The sequence below is a fragment of the Heptranchias perlo genome, chromosome 6, assembly GCF_035084215.1.
Source record: "Heptranchias perlo isolate sHepPer1 chromosome 6, sHepPer1.hap1, whole genome shotgun sequence".
Lineage (NCBI taxonomy): Eukaryota > Metazoa > Chordata > Chondrichthyes > Hexanchiformes > Hexanchidae > Heptranchias > Heptranchias perlo.
This window is the reverse complement of record NC_090330.1, coordinates 32,300,658-32,326,115: the sequence shown is the minus strand read 5'-3', so window position 1 is coordinate 32,326,115 and position 25,458 is coordinate 32,300,658. Positions and strand designations below refer to the sequence as shown.

The window sequence follows — 25,458 nt, the reverse complement described above, 5'->3', positions numbered from 1 at the left end:
TTTTATCTTCCTGCTGCATATAGTTAACCGCAAGGTACATCTTTTCATGTATATTAATACCTGAACATTAATACTAGAAAAAAGGATTGAACAACGACAAATGAATGTGTGTAGTCTTTAGATTGAGGAGAGGTGGCTCTGAAACATATTTAATGTATTCATGAAACAATTAAAATCCATTTTGTATTTAGGGATTTGCAATTATAATTAGAGAATAATAGACCTCTGGGATGATTTATGTTGATAGATTAAATGTCAGCTTGGAAAGGTTGCTGCGTTAATCGTACAGTACTTCCCAAGTAAATCACCCCCAATTTAAACTCTGACTTTTCAAACTTGGCATTTAATCCATTAATGCACACAGCACAGCAGTCACTCGTTCCAAACATACTTTAATACGAGTAGATCCCACATGCCATCGCTCACAGTAAGTCATTTGATACAATGTTGTAAAAGGACAGGGGCATTATACCATGTAATGCAAAATCTGTTGCTTTGCTGTTAAGATGGAGCTGTGCCCTGCTAAGATCACAAAGTCTAATCGCTGGTAAGCAAACGCAGGGTGAGGTCAATCCTTACAGGCTGCCACAGGCTCACCAATAATATCGGCCATTCTGCAGTCCATGCTAGTATCAAGCAGGTGACTGATACCTTGTTTGAAAAACCAAACACCTTCATCACTTTTCCCATGGATATCTGCAATTAGTTCACTTTTCTGCCGCCACCACAATTTTGTCTTTAATGGTGAACTGCAGCCCTTTATGTTCTTTGGAAAGTGGAAGATTAAACACTCTGTCAGACCATGCCTCAGGCTATAAATTACTAGATAGATTTATTGAAATGGGTAAATGAATGGAATTAAATACAAACAATAGATTTACATCCTACTCTTCTCAGCACTTCTCCTGCACTGACATTTGAAACACATTTTTCTGGGTTCAGCACCCAAATAGCTCTGGAACAACGGGTGCTATGCACAGGAAAAATGGGCTCTAATCCTTTCCCCCCATTCTGTGCCTGAATAGCACCGCAGCTGAACGCATATGTAGCTTTTCAGGTAGCTGCACCTGACTGTGCCTGAAGAGAGCACAGCAATATAAATGGCGTTCTAATGAATGTCTGACAGCTCTGCACTCAGATTTTCTGCTTTAGCACCAGGTGCAGTTCAGGAGCAAACTGCTTCTAAATAAAACAGGGACTATAGCTTCCAAAGTTGCCATTTAGGTGCACGCTGTCTTAAAGGGACATGCTAATCTTGTCACAAAAGGCCTTTATTTTTGTCCTTTTGAATAAAGAATAGTTTTCGAGCTTCAGATGCTATTGCAGAATGCTACAACTCTTTTTTACTCACTGTTTAGTACATTGGTTCCCCCCCCCCCCCCCGACTTTTGGAGACAGCTTATTTGGAGGCAGAAGGGGAGCAACAACTGAAAACACCCTTGATAATTGCTGAAAATATTTGCCTGACTCTCTCCAGAGTCACCATAAACTGCTTCTCCAGCAAAGAGGTATCTGTGAAACCTTCCTTCCACATTTCCATACAATAGCTCCATCCCACAGTCAATACAAAGAGAATCCTTCCACTCAAATTTACAGGGTCCTCCTGTTCCCAAATCTTCAGTGCACACACCCACACTCATTTTTCTCTGTTGTTTGACAGTAAAAAGGCATAAATAGATCAAGTGCCAACAGTGATTTATTAAAATATGGTCCTTGTGTGACTGTTGACTCCTTATCACCACTTATAATGATGGTGTTGTGGGTGCATGATTACGTTTCCTAGCACTCCTAAGTGGAACACCCACTGAAAGGAGAATTGTAGGGGAGGCTAAGCTGTGTTTTTAGAACATGGGACTGGGAACGAGGAGGGGGCTGCTGTCAGATGAGTCCCTGGAAGGGCTGCCTCTGGGAGCCTGAGGAGATCCTGCAAAGACACAAAAAAGATATTGACAAAAAGAAACTTAGAATGGTCATACTGACATGGCATAGGCAAGTATTTCACATATTTCCAGTGCTCCTGGAAAGGTGATGTGAGAGTCCTTCTAATAGGATGTCATGTTGCAGTGTTCTGGAAGGAGCTTTAGGATTCTTACCCCTTGCTGGGAGTTACTCTCCTGCTTCTCCAGCTCCTGCAACCTCATGGATTTAGTGGCCTTGGGTGGAGATGGCCTATTCCTTGAAATAGGTGAGGTCCCTTATGGAGGCTGCCCATCATCTTATTGATAAGTTGTGACCTTCTGTGGTGGCCTGCTTTCTCCTGTAAGAAATTAAAGAGGGATTAGGATTATAACATACTGAGAAGTAGCTTCGAAGAAGCCCATGTCAGAAGGGGATGGGGGCATTGGTAAGAGAGAAAAATGTTTCACGCAGGTGAGGAGACATTCTTTCAAGTTTAGGAGTATCTGGCAGTGGAAATGAGTGGTGGTGAAAGGAGATTTAGAAGATTGATGATCTTAGGCTTTCAGGAGCAATACAAAAGAGATTGTGAGGGGCAGAATGTATTGAGGTGCACACCACAATCCATCTTTCCTTGGTGAAAAGCATATCCAACCAATGCCCTATCTTGCCTCTTCTGACTAGGTCAGTGAACTTCTTCTGGCATTGCATCCATATGCGTTGGAGGTGAGTTCAGTTCCTCCGTTGTTTGCTGCCACGCGTTCCGATCAGCCGTTTTTGATACGTTTGTGCCTGATGCCGAGTCCACCACTACCCTCCACCTCTCCACAGCTTGTGGCAGTATTTCTGTGCTTACCTCGTCCAACTGTAGAGCCCTTTTCCTTCCTCCTCAAGTTGTTGCCATCCTATCCTGTCAGAAGTACAGAGAGACATTATCAGGGAATGGAACTTCAAAAACAGCAAAAGCAAATACATTGCAGGGAAGTCATGAATATAATAGAAGCATTTTAAACAAAAAACAATTTTTTGCACTTTTAAAATATCAAAAGTAAATAATAGTCACTCTCCTTCTTACAAGAACCTCAAAGCCAATCAAAAAATGAATATTCTGTAGTTGCCTCCTGTTGCTCCATGCTCCTTCAAGGCCTGAAGTGTGCTCGAACTTCCTGTCAACTGCACCGATCTGCACCCCTCTAGCCAGCCCTCAATGTGCAGCTGATGGACAGCAGGAAGTTCTGGTGCTTATTCACATTCTCAGGTGCAGTGCATTTTTGGTGTGCTGCATTCACGTTACCCCTGGACAGCGCCTACCCAGGAAAATCGGGCTTGTGATCCCTTATGTCTTACATGGCACTTTGTTACCACAGATTCTCTAGCCTGCTCTATCATTGTCGACTTCAGAATGACTAATAATTTGGTGCAATACAGCCCCGGATGCAATTTCAAATTCCTTTGATGATTTCCTAGAACAAAGGGAATTATAACATGTATTTACCCAACTCAGATAGAGCTGTCAATCAAACATATACTTCAAAGCGATCCACAGTATGTCAAATACAAAGAATATTTGCTAGTGAGGGAAATCTCCAGCATCGTTTGAAGTTCAAGACATATAATTGCAGAACATTCAAATCTTTCCAGACAGCTAGCAGAGATGCTGCTAAGAGCTCAAATATTAACATTTTAAACCACCTTTAGTTCCATGGAATCAGTAAAATACTTTTAACATAAAAAATGCAGAAAGCAGGTAAACAGTCACATTTCTGTGCCTTTGAAATGGTGTTTTACATACTAGACCATAATGTCTATTTATTATGTTTCCTAGGGGTTAGGCGATTCTATGACTGGAGTGAATGGTACACACACCCCCGGGGAATTTCAGGACCATGGGCTTCTTGCTGCTAGAAATGTCACCTAAACTCCCTATTCATCAAACTCACCTGCACTAAATCAAAAGCAAAATACTGCAGATGCTAGAAATCTGAAATAAAAACAGAAAGCACTGGAAAACACTCAGCAGGTCACCAACATCTGTGAAGAGAGAAACTGAGTTAACATTTCAGGTTGATGGTCCTCCAGTCAGAGTGCTATTTGCACACAACTGCATCCTGGAATTTCTAGACTCAAATGTTCTATGTAGAAAAGTGGCCTGTTAGTCTAGTGGTAAGAATGGTTGCTTTACAATCCAATGATCATGGACTATTTGCTCCAGTTTCTTAATATTCAAATCTGCCAGTCACAAGTTTTGTAATTGCTCAGTTGGGCAAAAAGATGGATTGCTCATTGAAAATGTGCATTTGTACTTCAGGGATAGTGAAAGCTAACATTTGCTGCCTCATTCTATTATGAAGTGGTGTCTGTCATAAGTGCACAGTGAACAGTAAGCTCTGGGCTGTCCTGATGCCTGACCTGAAAAAGGAAACTTCGAGACAAGCGATCATTTTATTTTTTAATAAACTTTAAAAAAAATTCTTCCAACTAATAACAAATATAAACATCCATTAAAACTCAGGGAAAGGTGCAATGAGACTGACAACAACAATAATCAGTTCTATACGATAACAGCAACTTGATCACACTACACATTCAGGGAATAAAGTCAGCATCTGCAGACTGTGTAAGTTCCTCTATTCCCTTCTTCATCAATAGGAGATGACTATATTCCAGCTCCTTGAATAACCCCTGTCTGGAAAAATTTATGGATGAAAAGCATGGGCACAATTGTGGCAGCCCCTTGGGACTTTTGAGCCTACACTCTCAGATCAATAGGTTGACTAGAAGTGCAACAGGAGTGAAAGAAGAAAAGGAAGAGTGACCAATTTTAAATTAAAAAATGAGAAAAATTGTGCAAAATTTATGAATAAAAATGAAAACAAATTTTCAATATAATCCTACAGCCAGTCGAAGAACAAAACTGCTTGAATTGCTTTAAACATCACAGTATTGATTTTCTATAGTCAACCGGCCCTGTCTACTTCAGACTTCTCATGCACATTAAAAAATTATATGTTATGTAAAATAGCATGAAAATAGTCTACCTTGCAGTCCTAATTTTAAGAAGTATTTTTTCAGGTGTAATTGCTTCATTATTAACCCCCCGCGACGGGGGTGGGGGGGGTTAAAAATTGAAAAATGCGGAACAATAATCTCCACTGAAATATCTTTAAGAGTTATACCGTACAAATGATTTAAAATCTAATGGTAAGTTGTGTATTTTAGTGATAGAGCTGAACATTAGCTGTACGATTACTGCCAGTTCTTTACAATATCTGCATGGTTTCCCTTCTTCATCTATAAAAATATTTTTTTTTCTTGTTTCTTCAAGGAAGTATATAATTTTCCAGAAGTGTCATACAAGACATGAGATTGCATGAAGAGAAATTTGGAATATCGAACATGATGGCTGTGTTTGACTTCCCTGTAATTTTTATAATTATACTTTTGTACAATTTCAAAGATAGAATTGAGGTCACTGCTTCAAAGAGGTTCAAAGTTCTAATGGGAGAGCTGAATTTCATATACTTTTAATGGGTTATTTAAGACCTTTTCTTATGTATTCTCAGGAACAGCCCTGGTAGAAAAGGACAAGTGAAATCAGTTGCAATCAGCATCAACATTAAATGATTGCTCCATCTCCTTTATGAAATCTGTAAGAAAAGCACTGTACAAGCTTTCTATATAATATTGCTAACCTTGTTAGGGAAAAGCGTTATGTCAGCTTTTCTCGTGAACAAAGGCTTTCTGTTCATCAAACTAGGAGGGCAAACAAGGCAAGGGAATGCACAATAAATGGTAGGATACTAAGAAGTGCAGAGGAACAGAGCGACCTTGGAGTGCATGTCCACAGATCCCTGAAGGTAGCAGGACAGGTAGATAAGGTGGATAAGAAGACATAGAAGATACTTTCCTTTATTAACCGAGGCATAGAATATAAGAGTAGGGAGCTTATGCTAGAACTGCATAAAACACCAATTAGGCCACAGCTAGAGTACTGCGTACAGTTCTGATCCCCACATTACAGGAAAGATGTAATTGCACTAGAGAGGGTACAGAGGAGATTTACGAGGATGTTGCCAGGACTAAAGAATTTTGGCTATGAGGGAAAATTGAATAGGCTGGGGTTGTTTTCTTTGGACCAGAGGAGGATGAGGGGAGATTTAATTGAGATGTATAAAATTGTGAGGGGCCCAGATAGAGTGGATAGGAAGGACCTATTTCCCTTTGCAGAGAGGTCAATAACCAGGGGGCGTATATTTAAAGTGATTGGTAGAAGGAATAGAGGGGAATTGAGGAGAACTTTTTTCACCCAGAGGTGAGTGGAGGTCTGGAACTCACTGACTGAAAGGGTGGTAGAGGCAGAAAACCTCATCGCATTTAAAGGGTACTTGGATGTCCACTTGAGGTGCCGTAACCTACAAGGCTACAGATCAAGGGCTCGAAAGTGGGATTGGGCTGGATAGCTCTTTTTCGGCCAGCACAGACATGATGGTCTGAATGGCCTGCTTCTGTGTGGTAAATTTCTATGATTCTATGAACAAGTTTTTGGGTTACTTTGTGCAGAGAGGACCCCCTGGAGTAATGAGTGCTATGTGTCATTCTTATCTCGTGCATAAGATGGTAAAGGGAGTTATCCATACTTTGGTGGGTGTGCAGGATGCTTTGGGCAAACATATTATCCTTGATAATTGGAGAAAACCAATCATATAGGAGGCATGATGTTAGATGTTGCGAGTCATCTGGAATTTTTCTTTTATATTCGTTCATGAGATATGGGCATCGCTGGCAAGGCCAGCATTTATTGCCCATCCATAATTGACCTTGAGAAGGTGGTGATGAGCCGCCTTCTTGAACTGCTGCAGTCCAGGTGGTGAAGGTTCTCCCATAGTGTTGTTAGGTAGAGAGTTCCAGGATTATGACCCAGCGACGATGAAAGAACGGCGATATATGTCCAAGTCGGGATGGTGTGTGACTTGGAGGGGAACGTGCAGGTGGTGTTGTTCCCATGTGCCTGCTGCCCTTGTCCTTCTAGGTGATAGAGGTCGCGGGTTTGGGAGGAGCTGTCGAAGAAGCCTTGGTGAGTTGCTGCAGTGCATCCTGTAGATGGTACACACAGCAGCCACGGTGCGCGGATGGTGAAGGGAGTGAATGTTTAGGGTGGTGGATGGGGTGGCAATCAAGCGGGCTGCTTTGTCCTGGATGGTGTCGAGCTGCTTGAGTGTTGTTGAAGCTGCACTCATCCAGGCAAGTGGAGAGTATTCCATCACACTCCTGACTTGTGCCTTGTAGATGGTGGAAAGGCTTTGGGGAGTCAGGAGGTGAGTCACTCGCTGCAGAATACCCAGCCGCTGACTTGCTGTAGTAGCCACAGTATTTCTATGGCTGGTCCAGTTAAGTTTCTGGTCAATGGTGACCCCCAGGATGTTGATGGTGGGGGATTCGGCGATGGTAATGCCGTTGAATGTCAAGGGGAGGTGGTTAGACTCTCTCTTGTTGGAGATGGTCATTGCCTGGCATTTGTCTGACGTGAATGTTGCTTGCCACTTATCAGCCCAAGGCTGGATGTTGTCCAGGTCTTGCTGCATGCGGGCACGGACTGCTTCATTATCTGGCGGGTTGCGAATGGAACTGAACACTGTGCAATCATCAGCGAACATCCCCATTTCTGACCTTATGATGGAGGGAAGGTCATTGATATGAAGCAGCTGAAGATTGTTGGGCCTACAACACTGCCCTGAGGAACTCCTGCAGCGATGTCCTGGGGCTGAGATGATTGGCCTCCAACAACCACTACCATCTTCCTTTGTGCTAGGTATGACTCCAGCCACTGGAGAGTTTTCACCCTGATTCTCATTGACTTCAATTTTACTCGGGCTCCTTGGTGCCACACCCTGTCAAATGCTGCCTTGATGTCAAGGGCAGTCACTCTCACCTCACCTCTGGAATTCAGCTCTTTTGTCCATGTTTGGACCAAGGCTATAATGAGGTCTGGAACCAAGTGGTCCTGGCAGAACCCAAACTGAGCATCAATGAGCAGGTTATTGGTGAGTAAGTGCCGCTTGATAGCACTGTCGACGACACCTTCTATCATTTTGCTGATGATTGAGAGTAGACTGATGTGGTGGTAATTGGCCGGATTGGATTTGTCCTGCTTTTTGTGGACAGGACATACCTGGGCAATTTTCCACATTGTCGGGTAGATGCCAGTGTTGTAGCTCTACTGGAACAGCTTGGCTGGAGGCGCAGCTAGTTCTGGAGCACAAGTCTTCAGCACTACAGTCAAGATGTTGTCGAGGCCCATAGCCTTTGCTGTATCCAGTGCATTCAGCCATTTCTTGATATCACGTGGAGTGAATCGAATTGGCTGAAGACTGACTTCTGTGATGGTAGCAATATCGGGAGGAGGCCGAGATGGATCATCCACATGGCACTTCTGGCTGAAGATGGTTCCAAACGCTTCAGCTTTGTCTTTTGCACTCACGTGCTGGACTCTGCCATTGAGGATGGGGATGTTCATGGAGCCACCTCCTCCCGTTAGTTGTTTAATTGTCCACCGCCATTCGCGACTGGACGTGGCAGGACTGCAGAGCTTTGATCTGATCCGTTGGTTGTGGAATCGCTAGCTCTATCTATAACATGTTGCTTCAGCTGTTTAGCATGCATGTAGTCCTAAGTTGTAGCTTCACCAGGTTGGCACCTCATTTTTAGGTATGCCTGGTGCTGCTCCTGGCATACACTTCTACACTCCTCATTGAACCAGGGTTGATCCCCTGGCTTGTTGGTAATGGTAGAGTGAGGAATATGCCGAGCGAAGAGGTTACAGATTGTGCTGAAATACAATTCTGCTGCTGCTGATGGCCCACAGCGCCTCATGGATGCTCAGTTTTGAGCTGCTAGATCTGTTCTGAATCTATCGCGTTTAGCACGGTGGTAGTGCCACACAACACGTTGGATGGTGTCCTCAGTGTGAAGACGGAGCTTAGTCTCCACAAGGACTGTGCGGTGGTCACCCATACCAATACTGTCATGGACAGATGCATCTGCGACAGGTATATTGGTGAGGACGAGGTCAAGTAGGTTTTTCCCTCGTGTTGGTTCGCTCACCACCTGCCGCAGGCCCAGTCTGGCAGCTATGTCCTTCAGGACTCAGCCAGCTCGGTCAGTAGTGGTGCTACCGAACCTCTCTTGGTGATGGACATTGAAGTCCCCCACCCAGAGTACATTCTGTGCCCTTGCTACCCTCAGTGCTTCCTCCAAGTGGTGCTCAACATGGAGGAGGACTGATTCATCAGCTGAGGGAGGGCGGTAGGTGGTAAGCAAAGCAGGAGTTTTCCTTGCCCATGTTTGACCTGATGCCATGATACTTCATGGGTCCGGAGTCAATGTTGAGGACTCCCCGGGCCACTCCCTCCTGACTGTATATCACTGTACCACCAACTCTGGTGGGTCTGTCCTGCCGGTACACTTACTCATTCTCCTACACTCCGTCTTCCACATCAATGCCCCCACCCACAACTCCTTCTGCACTGCCAACACTACTCTATCACATCACTCCTCACACCCACTCAAACCTCATCCTCAGCTTACCTGCACTTACTCACCTCCCCAGTACTCATCCCACCACTACCACTCAACCCAATCCTCATACAATCTCATGGCTCTGTCTCATACTCACCCTCTGATGCATCTCTTTCACGGTCACCCTCACCCAACCTGCCACTACCTCTGCTGCAGCCACAGGAGATGCATCACGTATGAGTAGTAGGAAGCGTAAGGCAAAGGTTTCGTGAGCACAAAGGGGATGCACAAGGGGGTTTGACAGTTTGTCATGTTTTTTATTTATATTTGATTTTGGTTCAACTCACATTAAATATTATATTATCACCACTACTGCCATGTCTTGGCCATTCTTGAGTGACTTGTGCAATAAGTCCCTTTCATGAGGTTCTCCATGAACACCCACACTTGATGCCACCCATTGGGTCCCCTACAGTGGGTGTATGTGTAGTTGCACGACTATTTTGTGTAGGTGCCTGTGGCGCAGCACTGTGTTGTGGAGCTCCACGTGGCAGAGGTGGACGGCGTGCCTGGCGAGGCTGGTGATGTTGCTCGTCCTCGGATGAAGTGATGAATGCAGCCATGGCACCCCCCCATCCTGACGGTGTGAGTTTGAGGGGGTCCGCAAAGTAGGTAAATGTGTTTGCACAGCAAAGTTTAGGGTATAAATTAATCATTTTAAATGGAAGGACAAAGGTGTTGCAGCCAAAACTTTGTCTGAAGTGACAGAGTGCCCTGCTGCAATAAATGAGGTTTCCCCCCAACTGTCAAAAAAATCCTTTGCATCTCCCACTGGCTGCTGACTGAAACACGTCTGCTCCAATAGGGAGTGTTTCCCACAGCACGGGAAACACGCTGAGGATCCATGAAAATTGCACCCCTGCCAAAATCTCCTGTCAATGAAGTCTGTCAATTACCTCAACTAGGTAAGTAAGTATTTAAATTGTCATCCCACCTGCTTTAATTGCCGGTGGGAGTCCCGCATGCGAGAGCTGTGCGCACACCCGAACGCGTCACTGGGGAACCCAGAAGTGGGCGGGTTAGAGCCGGGCTCTGGACCCGCTCCGGGATTCCCCAATTTTACGAGACCCCCCGCCCCCAACACACCCGCTCGACCATCCTAAAATCGACCCCAATGTGTCTAAAAACGTACATAAGGTAAGAATGAAATCGTATTTGTTAGAGCGTGCTCGGAGCTAGGCTGGATCGCTCAACTAATATCAAAGATTTTCAAGAGGTGCACCTTGAAGCTTTGTACAGTGATAAACTTTACAGGTTGTATGTTTAATTGCACTCTTGTATTTTAACATTTTTGCTACTTATTATAACTTCTTAATAAAGCTATTATACTTTGGAAGAAGACACCTCAGAGCCTTTTTGATTAAAGGCTGAACGTTGAAAATAGATAACTCACAATATCCATGTAAATTTTTGTTATGAGCAAATAGCAAGCCTTTCTTTGGAGGAGGGGATATCCCAAGCTCCACTGTTTTCCCTGAAGAAGTGTCAGCCTTGACTCATTGATAGCACTCTTCCTTCTGAATCAGAAGGTCATTGGTTCAAGTTTCACTCCAGAGACTTCAGCACATAATCTAAGCTGATGTGTCAGTGCAGTACTGAGGGGGTGCTGCACTATCAGAGGTACTGCCTTTTGGATGAGATGTTAAACCGAGGCCCTATCTGCTCTCTCAGATGGACATAAAATATCCCATGGCACTATTTGAAAAAAAGCAGGGGAGGTCTTCTAGTGTTCTGGCCAACATTTATCCTTCAACCAATATCACTAAAACAGATTATCTGATCATTTATCTCATTGCTGTCTGTGGGACTTTGCTGTTCACAAATTGACTATTGTGTTTCCCTGCACTACAGCAGTGACTACACTTCAAAAGTGCTTTATTGGCTGTGAAAATGTTTTGGGATATCGTGAGGTCACGAAAGGCACTATATAAATGCAACCTCTTTTTTAAACCTGTCTAGTCCGTTCTGTTGATGGGTGCACATCAGTCAGAAATAATAAAACTTGTTCGGGGTAATTTTCACACTCACTGCTTCGTGGTAATCTGGCTGAGCGGATTACCCACCCATTATAGAAACCTCCCGATATCCATTTCCATTCGTTTCAGTGGAAATGAAAATTGGGCAGGTTGTATAACGAATTGGTGATCCACTCCACCAGCTTACCGCCCAAGATGAAAATTACCCCCCATTATTATTTTGGGGATTTACTTCCATTTGCCAGAACAATAACTGTAACATGCTCCATTCTTTTGAATACAGTCCATTTAATAATCCTTTAGTAATGTGTCTCAGATATTTTAGTTGAGGTTTTTTCCAAATACTTAAATATTCAAAGTAAATTCCTTTTTTTTCCTCTGCAGGATTCCCCCTTGCTTGTGGATTCTTCCCAGAATGTGACTGTTAATGCTCGTAACTCTGAAGGACAGGTGACAGGCAGATTAACAGTGGGTGAGTACTGTTTTATAATCTGCTTTCTAATCTGCTGTAGTTAAATGCGCATTGCAATTTTTAAGAACAAAATCAGTTCAGCAATAAGTGCCACGAAGATGCCAGTGTCACACAGAAAGGCCAAATGGCTGGCTGGGGTGAGAAGTGGAAGCATAACTCTGCTGTAAAAAGGGTTTTGCTCTTCAGAATCTGGGATTAAAGTGCATTATTAGGGCCGAAGTTTTTACCTGCTTTTATATCGGATTAAGGGCCACTCTAATGCTGCAGACTCCCAGGTCACGTGCAATGCAAAAGAAGCTTTCGCTTGAGTTTTATCTGAGTTGTACGTGATAATGTGAGTGCTTGATGTTGATAGTGGGTGAAAAAAGTTTTTAAAGAATGTTTAGCATTGATACCTCTGAAGTCCTCTTGAGGATGACACACAATGAGGGCTAAGGTTGTATAAGACTCTTAAAGACGCGTTCTAAAATTGTTATTGTATTGTATGAACTTCTGCGACTTTGGGCGATCTTTAAGGATCTTTGATTTGTCTGCAGTCTTACAATTTTGTAAAATTTTAAAACTTATTTATAAGAGAAAGTCTGATGGTTACATAGGAAGAGCCCAACTCTGTACGGTTAAGTAAGCTGGTCATGTTGTATCTCTCGCCTTCATACAATATTAAATTGTCTGTAAATCATCAATACTGGAATTCCCCTAGAATTTTGCAATAATTCCTTAGTGTGACCCTATACACTTCATACTGTAGCATGACTATATGTAGTTTAGCTGTATCTCAAATACTTTTAAAGAAATTCTATTGACCTGCCTCCCTGATGGTTCAGTGTGTAAATGCACCATGTACTGAGGCAAACTGTTGTGCATGCAATGGGTTCTAAACGAAACTGAAGAGAAACCACTGTTTTTATAAGATCCCTGTCCTGAGTTTTACTTCTTTATTTTCAGCAACCATTTTCTAACTAGATGTCAACAAGAGATTACCCAATGAATGACCCATTACCACCATGACTAAATCCCATATGCAATTACACAATGCCATGCCAAACACTACACATAAAGACTAAGGAGACCTTAGATTTTATCCATGCTGTGTGCAAAGTTAATTCAATTCAGCTGAAATGGCAATGGGGAACTGCAATTGACCTCAGCGCTTAAAGCCTAAGGAGGTTAAAAGAACTCCCATCTGATTGTTATCTAGTGACCTTAACCGTGTGTGTATGTCCGACGCTCACCGTTTAGGCGGGTACATGAAGAAAACAGCAATATGCTCGTTCGCCCTGCCTTAGTTAATCAAACAGGAATCCAACATCAAAAGCTATGAACTTATTATAGATTATGAGCATTTAGAGATGTATGAAATAATCAAGGAAAGCCAGCATGGATTTGTTTAAGGCAAGCAATATTTGACAAATTTTAATCGTTTTCTTTGAAGAGGTGACTGTATAAATACAAGTGACTGCAGTAGATGTGTGTACATGGATTTTCAGAAGGATAAAGTGTTACACATGAGGTTTGTTACAAACGTTCAGGAGTATAATGCAAGGGTAAATGTAGCAGCATGGATAAAAATTTAGTTGGCAGACAGGAAACAAAGGGTTAGGGTTGGAAGAGTTGGAAGAAGTGTACTGCAGGGTCCACCTTTATTCTCAATATATAAATGACTTGGATTTGGGCATAGGGAGCATCATATTGAAATTTGCTGAAAACACAAAAGTTAGGAGGTTTGGCAAACAGTGAGGAGGACTGCAAAAAACTCCAGGAGGACATAGACAGGTTAGAAGACTGGGCAGACAGGTGGCCTTGTTAGCGATGCCCATATCCCCAGAATGATTTTTTTAAAAGCTGCAATTTAATGTGGAGAAGTATGAGGTGATGTATTTTGGAAGGAAAATCAATTACCGGGAGTGTTATCTCAATGGAAAGATGCTGAAGAATGTGGAGGACCAATTAACCTAGGGATGCTGTAGGGATCATAAGATCAAAATTGAACCCCGTACTGAGACAATAACACAGCCTGACAGTAATCAAGCCAGTTTATTGGCTGTCATTCGGCAATATACACAGTTAAAAACAATGCTTACAACTGCAGAGCACGGTCCAGAACACGGGATGATCAAGTGGTTGTCCTGGGATAACCGGAGTGATGTGCTGATTGCAGAGAGTCTTGGTTCTTACAGTACCAATGCATAATTCCTTGAAAGCGCAATTATGATAAAGCCATAAAAAAGGCCAGTAGCATTTAGCTTTAATAAATAGGGATATAAACTACAAGATCAAAGAGGTCATGATCAATTTGTAGAAGGCAATGGTAAGACCACAGTTAGAGTACTTCTTCATCTATATGCTACCATTTAGTGACATCAACAGTAGTCGCCATGTCAGCTTCTACATATACGCTAATGAAACCCAGCTCTCTCCCTCTCCATCACCTCCCTTGATCCCTCACTGTTTCTGTTCTGTCAGATTGCTTGTCTGACATCTAGTCCTGGATAAGCCTTGACTTACTTCAACTGAATATTAGGAAAGCTGAAGTCATTTCCTTCAGATCCTGCCACATGTACTATTCCCTTGTCACTAACTCGATCTACATCGCCGGCCACTGTCACAGCCTTCACCAAATGGCTCTCAACCTCAAAGCTCTGTTTGACTCTGAGCTGAGTTTCAGCCCCATACCCTCCCTATATGAAAGATAGACTACTTCCATCTCCATAACAATGCCCACCTCTGCCCCTACCTCTCCCCATCTGTCACTGAATCCCTCATTCATACCTTTTATCACCTGCAGACTTGACTATTCCAGTGCTCTCCTGGCTCACCTCCCATCCTCCATAAACTTCAACTTGTTAAAATTGGATAATCATGTGGTGAAGGATAAAATACTAAAGCCTGGTCTTTAGTTGCTTCCTAGCCTTTATTCACAGAGATTCCCCTTATACACAGACCACACCCTAGCTAAACTCTCCTATAAAAAGGATACAAGAGAGTCCCCAATTTATACCCAACACCTGAATATAATTAACACCAATTGATATAAATCATACAATTAACACAACTCACCCAAAACTCTGCTGTTCATATCCGATTCCACGCCAAATCCCACTCTCCCATTTCCTCCATCTTTGCTGACCTGTATTGGCTCCCAATTCACCAGTGTCCCAAATTTTAAATTCTTGTCTTTGTCCTTCAGTCCCTCCATGTCCTTGCCCCTCATTCCTGCTATGACCTTCCCTAGCCTTACATCCCCTCCCAAACTCTCTATCCCTCTAACTTAGGTCTCTTGTTCATCCTCCCCTTCCTTGAACCCACTCTTGGCAGTCAAGCCTTCAGTTGCCTAGAATCATAAAATGATACAACACAGAAGGAGGCCATTCGGCCCATTGTGCCTGTGCCGGCTCTTTGAAAGAGCTATCCAATTAGTCCCACTCCCCTGCTCTTTCCCCTTAGCCCTGCACATTTTTCCCTTACAAGTATTTATCCAATTCCCTATTGACAGTTATTATTGAATCTGCTTCCACCACCCTTTCAGGCAGTACATTCCAGATCGTAATAACTCACCGTGTAAAAAATGTTTTCCTCCTGTCGCCTCTGGTTCTTTTGCCAATTACCTTAAATCTGTGTCCTCTAGTTACTGACCCTTCTGCCACTGGAAACAGTTTCTCCTTATTTGATTCATGATTTTGAACACCTCTATTAAATCTCCCCTTAACCTCCTCTGCTCTAAGGAGAACAACTCCAGTTTCTCTAGCCTCTCCACGTAACTGAAGTCATTCATCACTGATACCATTCTGGGCCCCACTCTTTGGAACTCCCTCCCCAAAGCTCTTCATTCTCCCCCTACTTTAAGTCCTTCCTTTAAACCCACCTCTTTGCCATGTCTTTGGTCAATCACTGCTTGTAATATTTTTCTCTTTGGCTTAACATCCATTTCTTACTACGCCTCTGTAAAGTGACTTGGGATATCTTTCCATGTTAAATGCATTATATAAATTTAAATTATTGCTTTGCTGGTGGTGGTGGTTTTGGGCACCTAATTAAAGAAAGGACATTAAAGTCATTGAGAATTGTAGTGTAGCTTCACCACAATGAGGACAGACTTACAGAATCATAGAAAGGTTACAGCACAGAAGGAGGCCATTCGGCCCATCAAGTCTGCACTGACTCTATGCAAGAGCAATCCAGTTAGTCCCACTCCCCCGCCCTATCCCCATAGCTCTGCAACTTTTTTACTTTCAAGTACTTATCCAGTTCCCTTTTGAAGGCCATGATTGAATCTGCATCCAACATCCTTCCTGGCAGTGCATTCCAGATCCTAACCATTCGCTGTGTAAAAAAGTTTTTCCTCATGTCACCTTTGGTTCCTTTGCCAATCACCTTAAATCTATGCCCTCTGGTTCTTCAACCTTCCGCCAATGGGAGCAGTTTCTCTCTATTTACTCTGTCTAGACCCTTCATGATTTTGAATACCTCTATCAAATCTCCTTGCAACCTTCTCTGTTCCAAGGAGAACAACCCCAGCTTCTCCACGAAACTAAAGTCCCTCATCCCTCAAATCATTCCAGTAAATCTCTTCTGCACCCTCTCTAAGGCCTTCACATCTTTCCTAAAGTGCAGTGCCCAGAACTGGACACAATATTCCAGTTGTGGCCAAACCAGTGTTTTATAAAGGTCTACATGACTTCCTTATTTTTGTACTCTATGCCTCTATTTATAAAGCCCAGGATCTAGGCCTCTATTATAAAGCCTATGATGCTTTTTTAACCATTTTCTCAACCGGCCCTGCCACCTTCAACGATTTGTGCACATATACTCCTATATCTCTCTGTTCCTGTACCCCTTTTAGAATTGTGTCCTTTAGTTTATATTGCCTCTCCTCATTCTTCCTATGTATCACTTCACATTTTTCTGCGTTAAATTTCATCTGCCACGTGTCCGCCCATGCCACCAGCCTGTCTATATCCTCTTGTAGTCTATCACTATCCTCCTCACTGTTCACTACCCTTCCAAGTTTTGTGTCATCTGCAAATTTTGAAATTGTGCCCTGTATACCCAAGTCCAAGTCATTGATATATGTCAAGAAAAGCAGTGGTCCCAGCACCGACCCCTGGGGAACACCACTGTACACCTCCCTCCAGTCCGAAAAACGACCGTTCACCACTACTCTCTGTTTCCTGTCACTTTGTCAATTCTGTATTTATGTTGCTACTCCCCCCTTTATTCCATGGGCCGCAATCTTGATGATAACCCTACCATGTGGCACATTATCAAACGCCTTTTGAAAGTCCATATACACCACATCAACTGCATTGCACTCATCTACCCTCTCTGTTACCTCATCAAAAAACTCTATCCAGTTAGTTAAACATGATTTGCCTTTGACAAATCCGTGCTGGCTTTCCCTAATCAATCCACGCTTGTCCAAGTGACTGTTAATTCTGTCCCGAATTATCGTTTCTAAAAGTTTCCCCACCACCGAGGTTAAACTGATTGGCCAATAGTTGCTGGGTTTGCTTTTTTGAACAAAGGTGTAACATTTGCGGTTCTCCAGTTCTCTGGCACCATCCCCGTATCTTCGGATATTTGGAAGATTTTGGCCAGTACCTCCGCAATTTCCACCCTTACTTCCCTCAGCAACCTAGGATACATCCCATCCGGACTGGGTGACTTATCTACTTTAAGTACAGCTAGCCTTTCAAGTACCTCTTCTTTATCAATTTTTAGCCCATCCAGTATCTCAATCATATCTTCCTTTGCTGAGACTCTAGCAGCATCTCCTTCCTTGGTAAAGACAGATGCAAAGTACTCATTTAGTACCTCGGCCATCCCCTCTGCCTCCATGAGTAGATCTCCTTTATGGTCCCTAATCGGCCCCACCCCTCCTCCTACTAACTGTTTACTGTTTACATGCCTATAGAAGATTTTTGGATTCCTTTTTATGTTGGCCGCCAGTCTATTCTCATACTCTCTCTTTGCCCCTCTTATTTCCTTTTTCACTTCCTCTCTGAACTTTCTTTATTCTGCCTATTTCTCACTTGAGTTATCAACCTGACATCTGTCATACTCCCATTTTTTCCGCTTCATCTTACTCTCTATCTCTTTTGTCATCCAGGGAGCTCTGGCTTTAGTTGCCCTACCTTTCTCCCTGTGGGAATGTGCCTAGACTGTACATGACCCATCTCCTCTTTAAGGGCTGCCCATTGTTCAATTACAGTTTTGCCTGCCAATCTTTGTTTCCATTTACCCAGGCCAGATCTGTTCTCATCCCACTGAAATTGGCCCTCCTCCAATTGAGTATTTTTACTTTAGAGTGGTCTATGTGCCCTTTTCCATAGCTATTCTGAACCTTATGGTACTATGATCGCTGCTCCCTAAATGCTCCCCCACTGACACTTGCTCCACTTGGCCCGCCTCATTCCCTAGAACCAAGTCTAGCAATGCCTCCTTCCTCTTTGGGCTGGAAACGTACAGGTCAAGAAAGTTATCCTGAACACATTTCAAAAATTCCTCCCCCTCTTTGCTCCTTATATTATTATTATCCCAGCCTATATTAGGATAGTTGAAGTCCCCCATTATCACTACTCTATACCCTTTGCACCTCTCTGTAATGTCCCTGCAAATTTGCTCCTCTACATCCTTCTCACTAGTTGGTGGCCTATAGAATACATCTAGTAGTGTAATGGCACCTCTATTGATTCTTAACTCTAACCAAATAGATTCTGTCCTTGACCCTTCCAGGACATTCTCTCTCTCCAGCACTGCACTATTCTCCTTAATCAATACTGCCACCCCCTCCTTTCTTTCCTTCCCTATCTTTCCTGAACACCTTGTATCCAGGAATATTTAGTACCCAATCCTGCCCTTTTTTGAGCCAGGTCTTCGTTATCGCCATGACATCAAATTCCCATGTGGCTATTTGCGTCTGCAGCTCACCAACCTTGTTTACTACGCTTTGTGCATTCACACACATGCACTCTAAACCAGTCTTAGACTCTCTTGTTCTCTCTTAGTCTGCTCCCACCTAATACCAGACTATTTCTTGCTCTAGTGCAATCTTTCTCTTCCGATCCTTTGTATCCCTTTTTTCCCCTTTCCAATGCTACATCTTGGTGCCCATCCCACTGCCATATTAGTTTAAACCACCCCCCCCACCACCCCACAGCATTAGTGAACCTCCCCACGAGGACATTGGTCCCAGCTCCGTTGAGGTGCAACCCGTCGGGCCTGTACAGGTCCCACCTCCCCCAGAACTGGTCCCAATGCCCCAGGAATCTAAAGCCCTCCCTCCTGCACCATCTCTCCAGCCACGCATTCATCTGCTCTATCCTCCTATTTCTATACTCACTAGCACATGGCACCGGGAGTAATCCGGAGAGTACTACTTTTGAGGTCCTGCTCCCTAAAATCTGCCTGCAGGACCTTATCCCTTTTTCTACCTATGTTGTTGAGATACTGATAGTATTTTCACAGGAGCAGAGAAGTCCATCAGGAAACCTAATAAAGTATTTTGACAGGCCGAATAGGAACAGACAATTACCTCAGGTTGAGGAATCAATGATGAGGGGTCATTGGGAAGAGAACGAGGAGTGAGGATTGGAGAATTTTTTTTTTACAGAGAGTTTTACAGCAGGCATGCTTTGCCACAGGGAGTAGTTGAGGCAGAGACCATTGCATCTTTTAAGGGAAGCATGGATAAATAATTGAAGCAGAAAGATACAGATCCACGGGAAGAAAGTAGGACAGAGGGATTAGTTTTTGATTGCTCTAACAAAGAGCTGGCACAAACATGATGGACAAAAAGATCTCCTTTTGTGCTGTAAAGTCCAGGTGGTTCTGTATTGTTTCTACAATTCAGCACAATTTGCTTTTCTGAAAAAAAGGCTCACACCAACAATAACTGCGACCAATTCCAAGAACATATGGCAGAAATCATTACCAGACTTTGATTAAGTTGCCAGGCTTGTTTATTGTTTTGCACACTGTAGAAGTTTATGTTGAAATGTAATGCTTTTAAGCCTAGTGTGCCTGCTTGTAAACATTCTACTTGAGTATCTGAATAAATCTGGTGCAGTATTAGCATCCAGGAAATGGTCCATGCGTAAAACTCCACGTCACATCACGACGTGACAGAAACTCTACACCCACTCACTTTGTCACTGAGAGTATCTTATTGATAAATTTTAGATTTAGCAAGACAGATGTGTAAAGCCTGGGGCCATTTTATTTCAGTTGCTAAAGTAGAACTGTCTCTGTTGTGTCACATATGCGAGATTAACAGTGTATTCAAAATGTTAACATTCTTATAGTGAACATTATAAATGGATTCAGGGGACCATTGGATGTGTGTGGGAATTTTAGTCACTGTTCTAATAATAAGATAATCAATATATTTTAATATCTTGGTAAAGAAGGCTAGCAGTCACTTTAAATGTGAGTTACTGGTAGCTGCTTCCTTGGCCCGCAGAAAATGCACATTACTCTCTCGAATGTGTTCCTGACACCTCATTTGGCTAGGCTGGGAGATGCCTTTGAACCCTCCTTCAAGTGGCAGCTGTCTTTGTGTGGACAAACACGTTTTGTCATAGGAATCGAGGAAAGGCTTGAGTCAGATCTTTGTGGGGAGGAGGGGGTAAAATTGTGATTGTACTCCATTTGATGAACAACCTTTGTAGCTAGGAATAGCCTGATGTGAGTTTATATTTGGCAACCTTTGCCCAGCTCCGGAGTTACTCTGAAGCCATCATAGTTAGGGGCAGCCCAACAGTCAATGGCCATGCCAGGGACCGTGTTTCAAGGTTTCATTTTATATTGCGTGTTAACGCTGGGGAAGCAATTTTGTTGTTTTCTATATCCTGAGGAGGTATTGTCAAGTATATAAATCTGTACGCGGACGTCTTTTTTTTGTGGTTTCCCGCCCAACAAGCCAGCCTGATTGACAGGCTGGCCTCAGTCGGACGGGAGAAGAGGAAGGGAACGGATGCGAGAAGGTAAGTCTTGGGGTGGAGGGTCTTGGAGTCGGGAGTCATCGTGAGTCGGGGTTGGGATCATCAGGGGGTCGGGAGCCATCAGGGGTCAGGGTCGGGGGTCATCGGGGTCGGGAGTCATCGGAGGGGTTGTAGATCATGGTGGGGGAAGGAGATCATGGTGGGGGATTGCTGCAGGTAAGCTTATTGGGCCTGGGGGAACCACTCCTGCTCCTCCTAGCCCACATGCAGTGTTATAAAGGCACCTACCTGCTGTTTCAGGCCTTCTCACCTCCTTTCACGTGGCGTGAAGTAGAAGGCCCGGAAATCCCAGCCCCGAGGAGTTAAAAGCAAAAAACCTGTCAACATGGAGGCCTGCAGCCTCCTTGAAAGCTTTTAATGACCAACCCGCCTCCTAAGAGCGGGTTGGTTGCCCGCCCCTTGTGCCACCTCCGTTAAAACCGGAGGATTTTAGATTTTAGATCGTTAACATTTTTACTGTCCCCCTCCCCCGCCCCCAACCCACCCATTTTTTCGAGTTAGAATTTAGACCCTGAAAACTGGATATAGGAATTTAACTGAACACCTGATGGGAATTTTATGAATTTGCGCTCGTGGCGCGGAGAATCCATTGACAGAGAACTAGGGTTGCCAACCCTCCTGGGTTTCCCGGACGATCCATCTGCCGGGCGCTGCCGATGGCGATCTTGGAGAAACGGGAAGTGACGGGCTGAATTGACGGTTCAGGCTGATGGAGACGCAGAGGCTGGAACCGGGACACGGAGACACTGTGCTGCCGGGTCGCCAGCAACAGCGCCTGATTCACAAAAATTACAGCATAGCGCAGTTGATTTGCACTCCGACTTAGCTGTTCCTTCTGATGGACGGACAATCTGGGTGAGGCTCATCTGAATTTCTAATATACACTTCTGATGCACAGAACTCTGGCTTCAAGTGCAAAACGATAATTTCTACCTGAGATTTTTTTCCAGGAACTTGTAAACAGGCAGTTGATCAAGAATAACAAGCTTAGTGACATGGTGATATAATTGTGCCACTGGCAGTGTCGTACTAAAGAATGATGTGTTTTTAAAAAACGCATAAAAAATTTGAAACAGCCCTCTGGAAAGCAAATTACAACAGTTAACATCAGCTTCTCTGCAAACATTCCTGATGGTTATATAACCATGTTTTTAGAGGAGACTGGGCTTGGCGGTTCAGGAACTGAGCTTAGCAGAAAACTCCGTGAGAAGGTGACAACATCCCTTTGTCTAGCATTTTCAGGAGGACTCCAGAATAAGATGAAAAAGAACAAAATAGAACATGTCATATGATCTAGGAAGATCCCATGACCATGTTGAGTTAATTGGTCTTTGCCAGGATGTGGTGGGAACACTAAATTTGGTCTTATAGAGGGATACAGTAACCAAGGCTTCCTGCTTCTGATTGCTATCTATTGACCCATCCTTAGAAGTATGTGAGTGTGTGTGTGTGTGTGTGGATGGGCTGTGAGTGGGCTTGGCTATGATGTCCTTGGTCAAATAGCCTGCTGACGCTTAATGATAAATGAACACATAAGGGCTGATTTAGTGAATGTATGGTGCCATTGGCGGGCCTTGTCTGCCAGTCAGACATATCAGAAATTTGCTGGAGTCCTGCTTACGATTTTCCAATATGTGCAGCAGGCAGGTGAGGTGCCCTGCTGGGAGCATGTTTGTAAAATTGGCCATATAATACAATAACGACTTGGGCACAGTACCAGGGGGCTGCGGGTGCGTGGGGCAGCACATGCTTCAGCACCTTCAGGAAGGAGGGTAAGAAATTCAAAAATAAATCTTCACAATTCCTCACCTTGTTGCTAAAAAGTATGTTCTAAATAGTCGAATGTCAGCTTGGCTGATTTGGTAATAGATTTGCTTCTGAGTTAGAAGGTTGTGGGTTCAAGCCAAAGGCTAAGGCTTGAGCACATAATCTAAGCAGTCACTTCAATGAAGTACAAAGAAGTGCTGCATTGTTGGAAGCGTTATCCTTCAGATGAGTTGTTAAATTGAGGCCCTATTTAGGTGGACATAAAAGACATCATGACATTATTCAAAAAAAGAGGGGGGAAAAATTTGATAAGGGTCCCTTTTGGGCGGTGGTAGCGCTACCATCCGCGCCCAACGGACCCTGCTCAGGCAGAACACAAGTTTGGACCCACCGGAGCACTTACCTGCAATCGGCATTCCTTTCCAGGCCTCGCATGTGGAATCAATGCAATTCGCACTTTCCATCACCAGAGGGAGCGCAATATCTTAAAGGGAGGATGTTTCTTAGAAATCTCCTTAAGATAGCTGGTACCTGTTTTTAGCTGAAAATAGCAGTCTACTGTCAGCACGGAGATCAGACATCGCACACATAAAACACAGACCTCACCAATCTGCCGATCTGAGTTTGTACCAGGCCTGTGAGAGTGCGTGCACCAAGGTTCTCTGCTGATGCACTAGAGACCTTGGTTGCAAGAGGTGGACAGAAGGAGGGACATCCTATATCCGCGGGGGGGGCAAGAGGCCCTCCAGACATATACTCAAAAGACAGTGGGAGGCAACAGGAGGCGAAGTCAACGCCAGGCACACAGCAACATGGATGCAGTGCAGGAAGAAGTTCAATGCTTTGACATGAGTGGGCAAGGTGAGTGAGGTCCACTGTCAAGTGGTGTCTCCTACCAGCTGCACCATGCACTACGCCCCCCCATCACCTACATACCAATAAAATCTTTCCATCAGTACTCAACTCTTCCAATCAGATGCTTCCTCTCACCCTTACACATTACCACTGTTTCAAGCCGCCCACCCACAACTCACAGACCACACACACTGGCAGCTAAACAACCATGACAGGCACATCACCCAGGCACATGTCCCGCTTTCTTGCAGGAGAAGGTGGCGCATATTAAGAGGCAGCAAGTGGCAGTGACATTTAGCCCCTCGAGCCTGTTCCACCATTCACTGAGATCATGGTGGACCTGTGACCTAACTCCAAATACCCGTCTTAGCCCCATATCCCTTAATACCCTTCGTTCACAGAAATCTATCAATCTCAGATTTAACATTCACAATTAAGCTAGCATCAACTGCCGTCTGCAGAAGACCGTTCCAAACGTCTCCCACCCTTTGCGTGTAGAAGCATTTCCTAACTTCACTCCTGCACGTCCTGACTCTAAATGTTAGGCTATGTCCCCACGTCTTAGTATTGAAGTCTAGGAGACCTCCAAAAACAGTTACAAATGTCTCGGCAGCCAGAAGCAAGAATCCAGCCACTAACCTGTAAATCCTGCATGGTCCCTTTAAATAGCGCTGATGGGGGACCTCCAGGCACTCTAAAACATTTTCAGATGGTCGAGGTTAAGACTGTGTGTTGAGTTGAGCGTTAAATCCAAAATGGTATCTATCACTTTAAATCAGCGTTGCACACTGATTGAAGCCATATTCTCCCTACTTTACATGATTCCAGCATTCGTTATCTGCGCCTGCGCAAACTCCTATACCAAGATGGCATCCGGCACATGTCACGCAGGAAATGTGCGTGCGCATCCAAGACGCCATCTTGAATGTCGGAGAGGCCGTGTAGCGCCAAAACACCAGGCACTACACAGCCCAATTTAGCACCCGAGAAGTGCTGTGTGCAGTTAGCTGCCATGCTTACCTACATAACAATGACTGCATGTTAGACTTTTCGGGTTTATCGTAGATATTCTCGAGTTCAGTAGTGCTGGTCACTCCTGTAAGTGATCCCCACATTTAACATTCAGGATTATGGCCATAGTACCCAATATCTAATCATATAATCGCGTAAACTGAAGTACCCTCTTATAATCTGAATTGGATACTGTGTCTTTCACATGTATCTTCACATATACTTCTCCAATCTTTCAGTAGGTGGACTGAAAACATTTTAGTGAGTTGAGACCAATTATGAATCATTAAGCTGTTTTATTTTACAGACAGCAAGTGAACATACAGAGTAACATTTATAAACAGAACTTAATTCCCAACCCCTCCTGGTGAATACAAAAAATAATGAGCCATTCTGTCTCGGCTTTGGTTAGTGGACTGACTATTACTACTTGCTTTGATCAGGTCCAGCACTGAAACGCACTAAGGCATACATGGGCTTGGTTGGCACTATTCTTACAGTAAACTGCCTAGGCCTTTATTGCCTTTCTCTGAGCAGGTTGTCCCAGCTGACTGCCCTTGAAGATGGGTTTTTTATCTTTTTGTAAATTTTCACCACAGGAAGGCTGTCCCTCCGACTTCCTCCCCATTCAGAAAGAAAGAAAGACTTGCATTTGTATAGCGATTTTCACGACCTCAGGACGTCCCAAAGCACTTTACAGCCAATTAAGTATTTTTGAACTGTACTCACTGTTGTAATGTAGGAAATACGGCAGCCAATTTGCACACAGCAAGTTCCCACAAACAGCAATTTGACAATGACCAGATAATCTGTTTTAGTGATGTTAGTTGAGGGATAAATATTGGCCAGGACACTGTGGATAACTCCCCCTGCTCTTCTTCAAAATAGTGCCGTGGGATCTTTTACC

The 25,458-nt window shown here is 43.8% G+C and overlaps 1 protein-coding gene across 9 annotated transcripts in view; it reads left to right on the top strand.

The window, feature by feature from the left end:
* sgcg (sarcoglycan, gamma) overlaps positions 1 to 25,458 on the top strand; it is a 600,494-nt gene that overhangs the window by 401,787 nt on the left and 173,249 nt on the right. For all 9 annotated transcript variants that reach the window (XM_067986061.1, XM_067986062.1, XM_067986057.1 and 6 more), the window contains one exon: positions 11,832 to 11,919. In XM_067986061.1, coding sequence (XP_067842162.1) covers positions 11,832 to 11,919 — 88 coding nt within the window. The remainder of the gene's footprint in view (positions 1 to 11,831; positions 11,920 to 25,458) is intronic.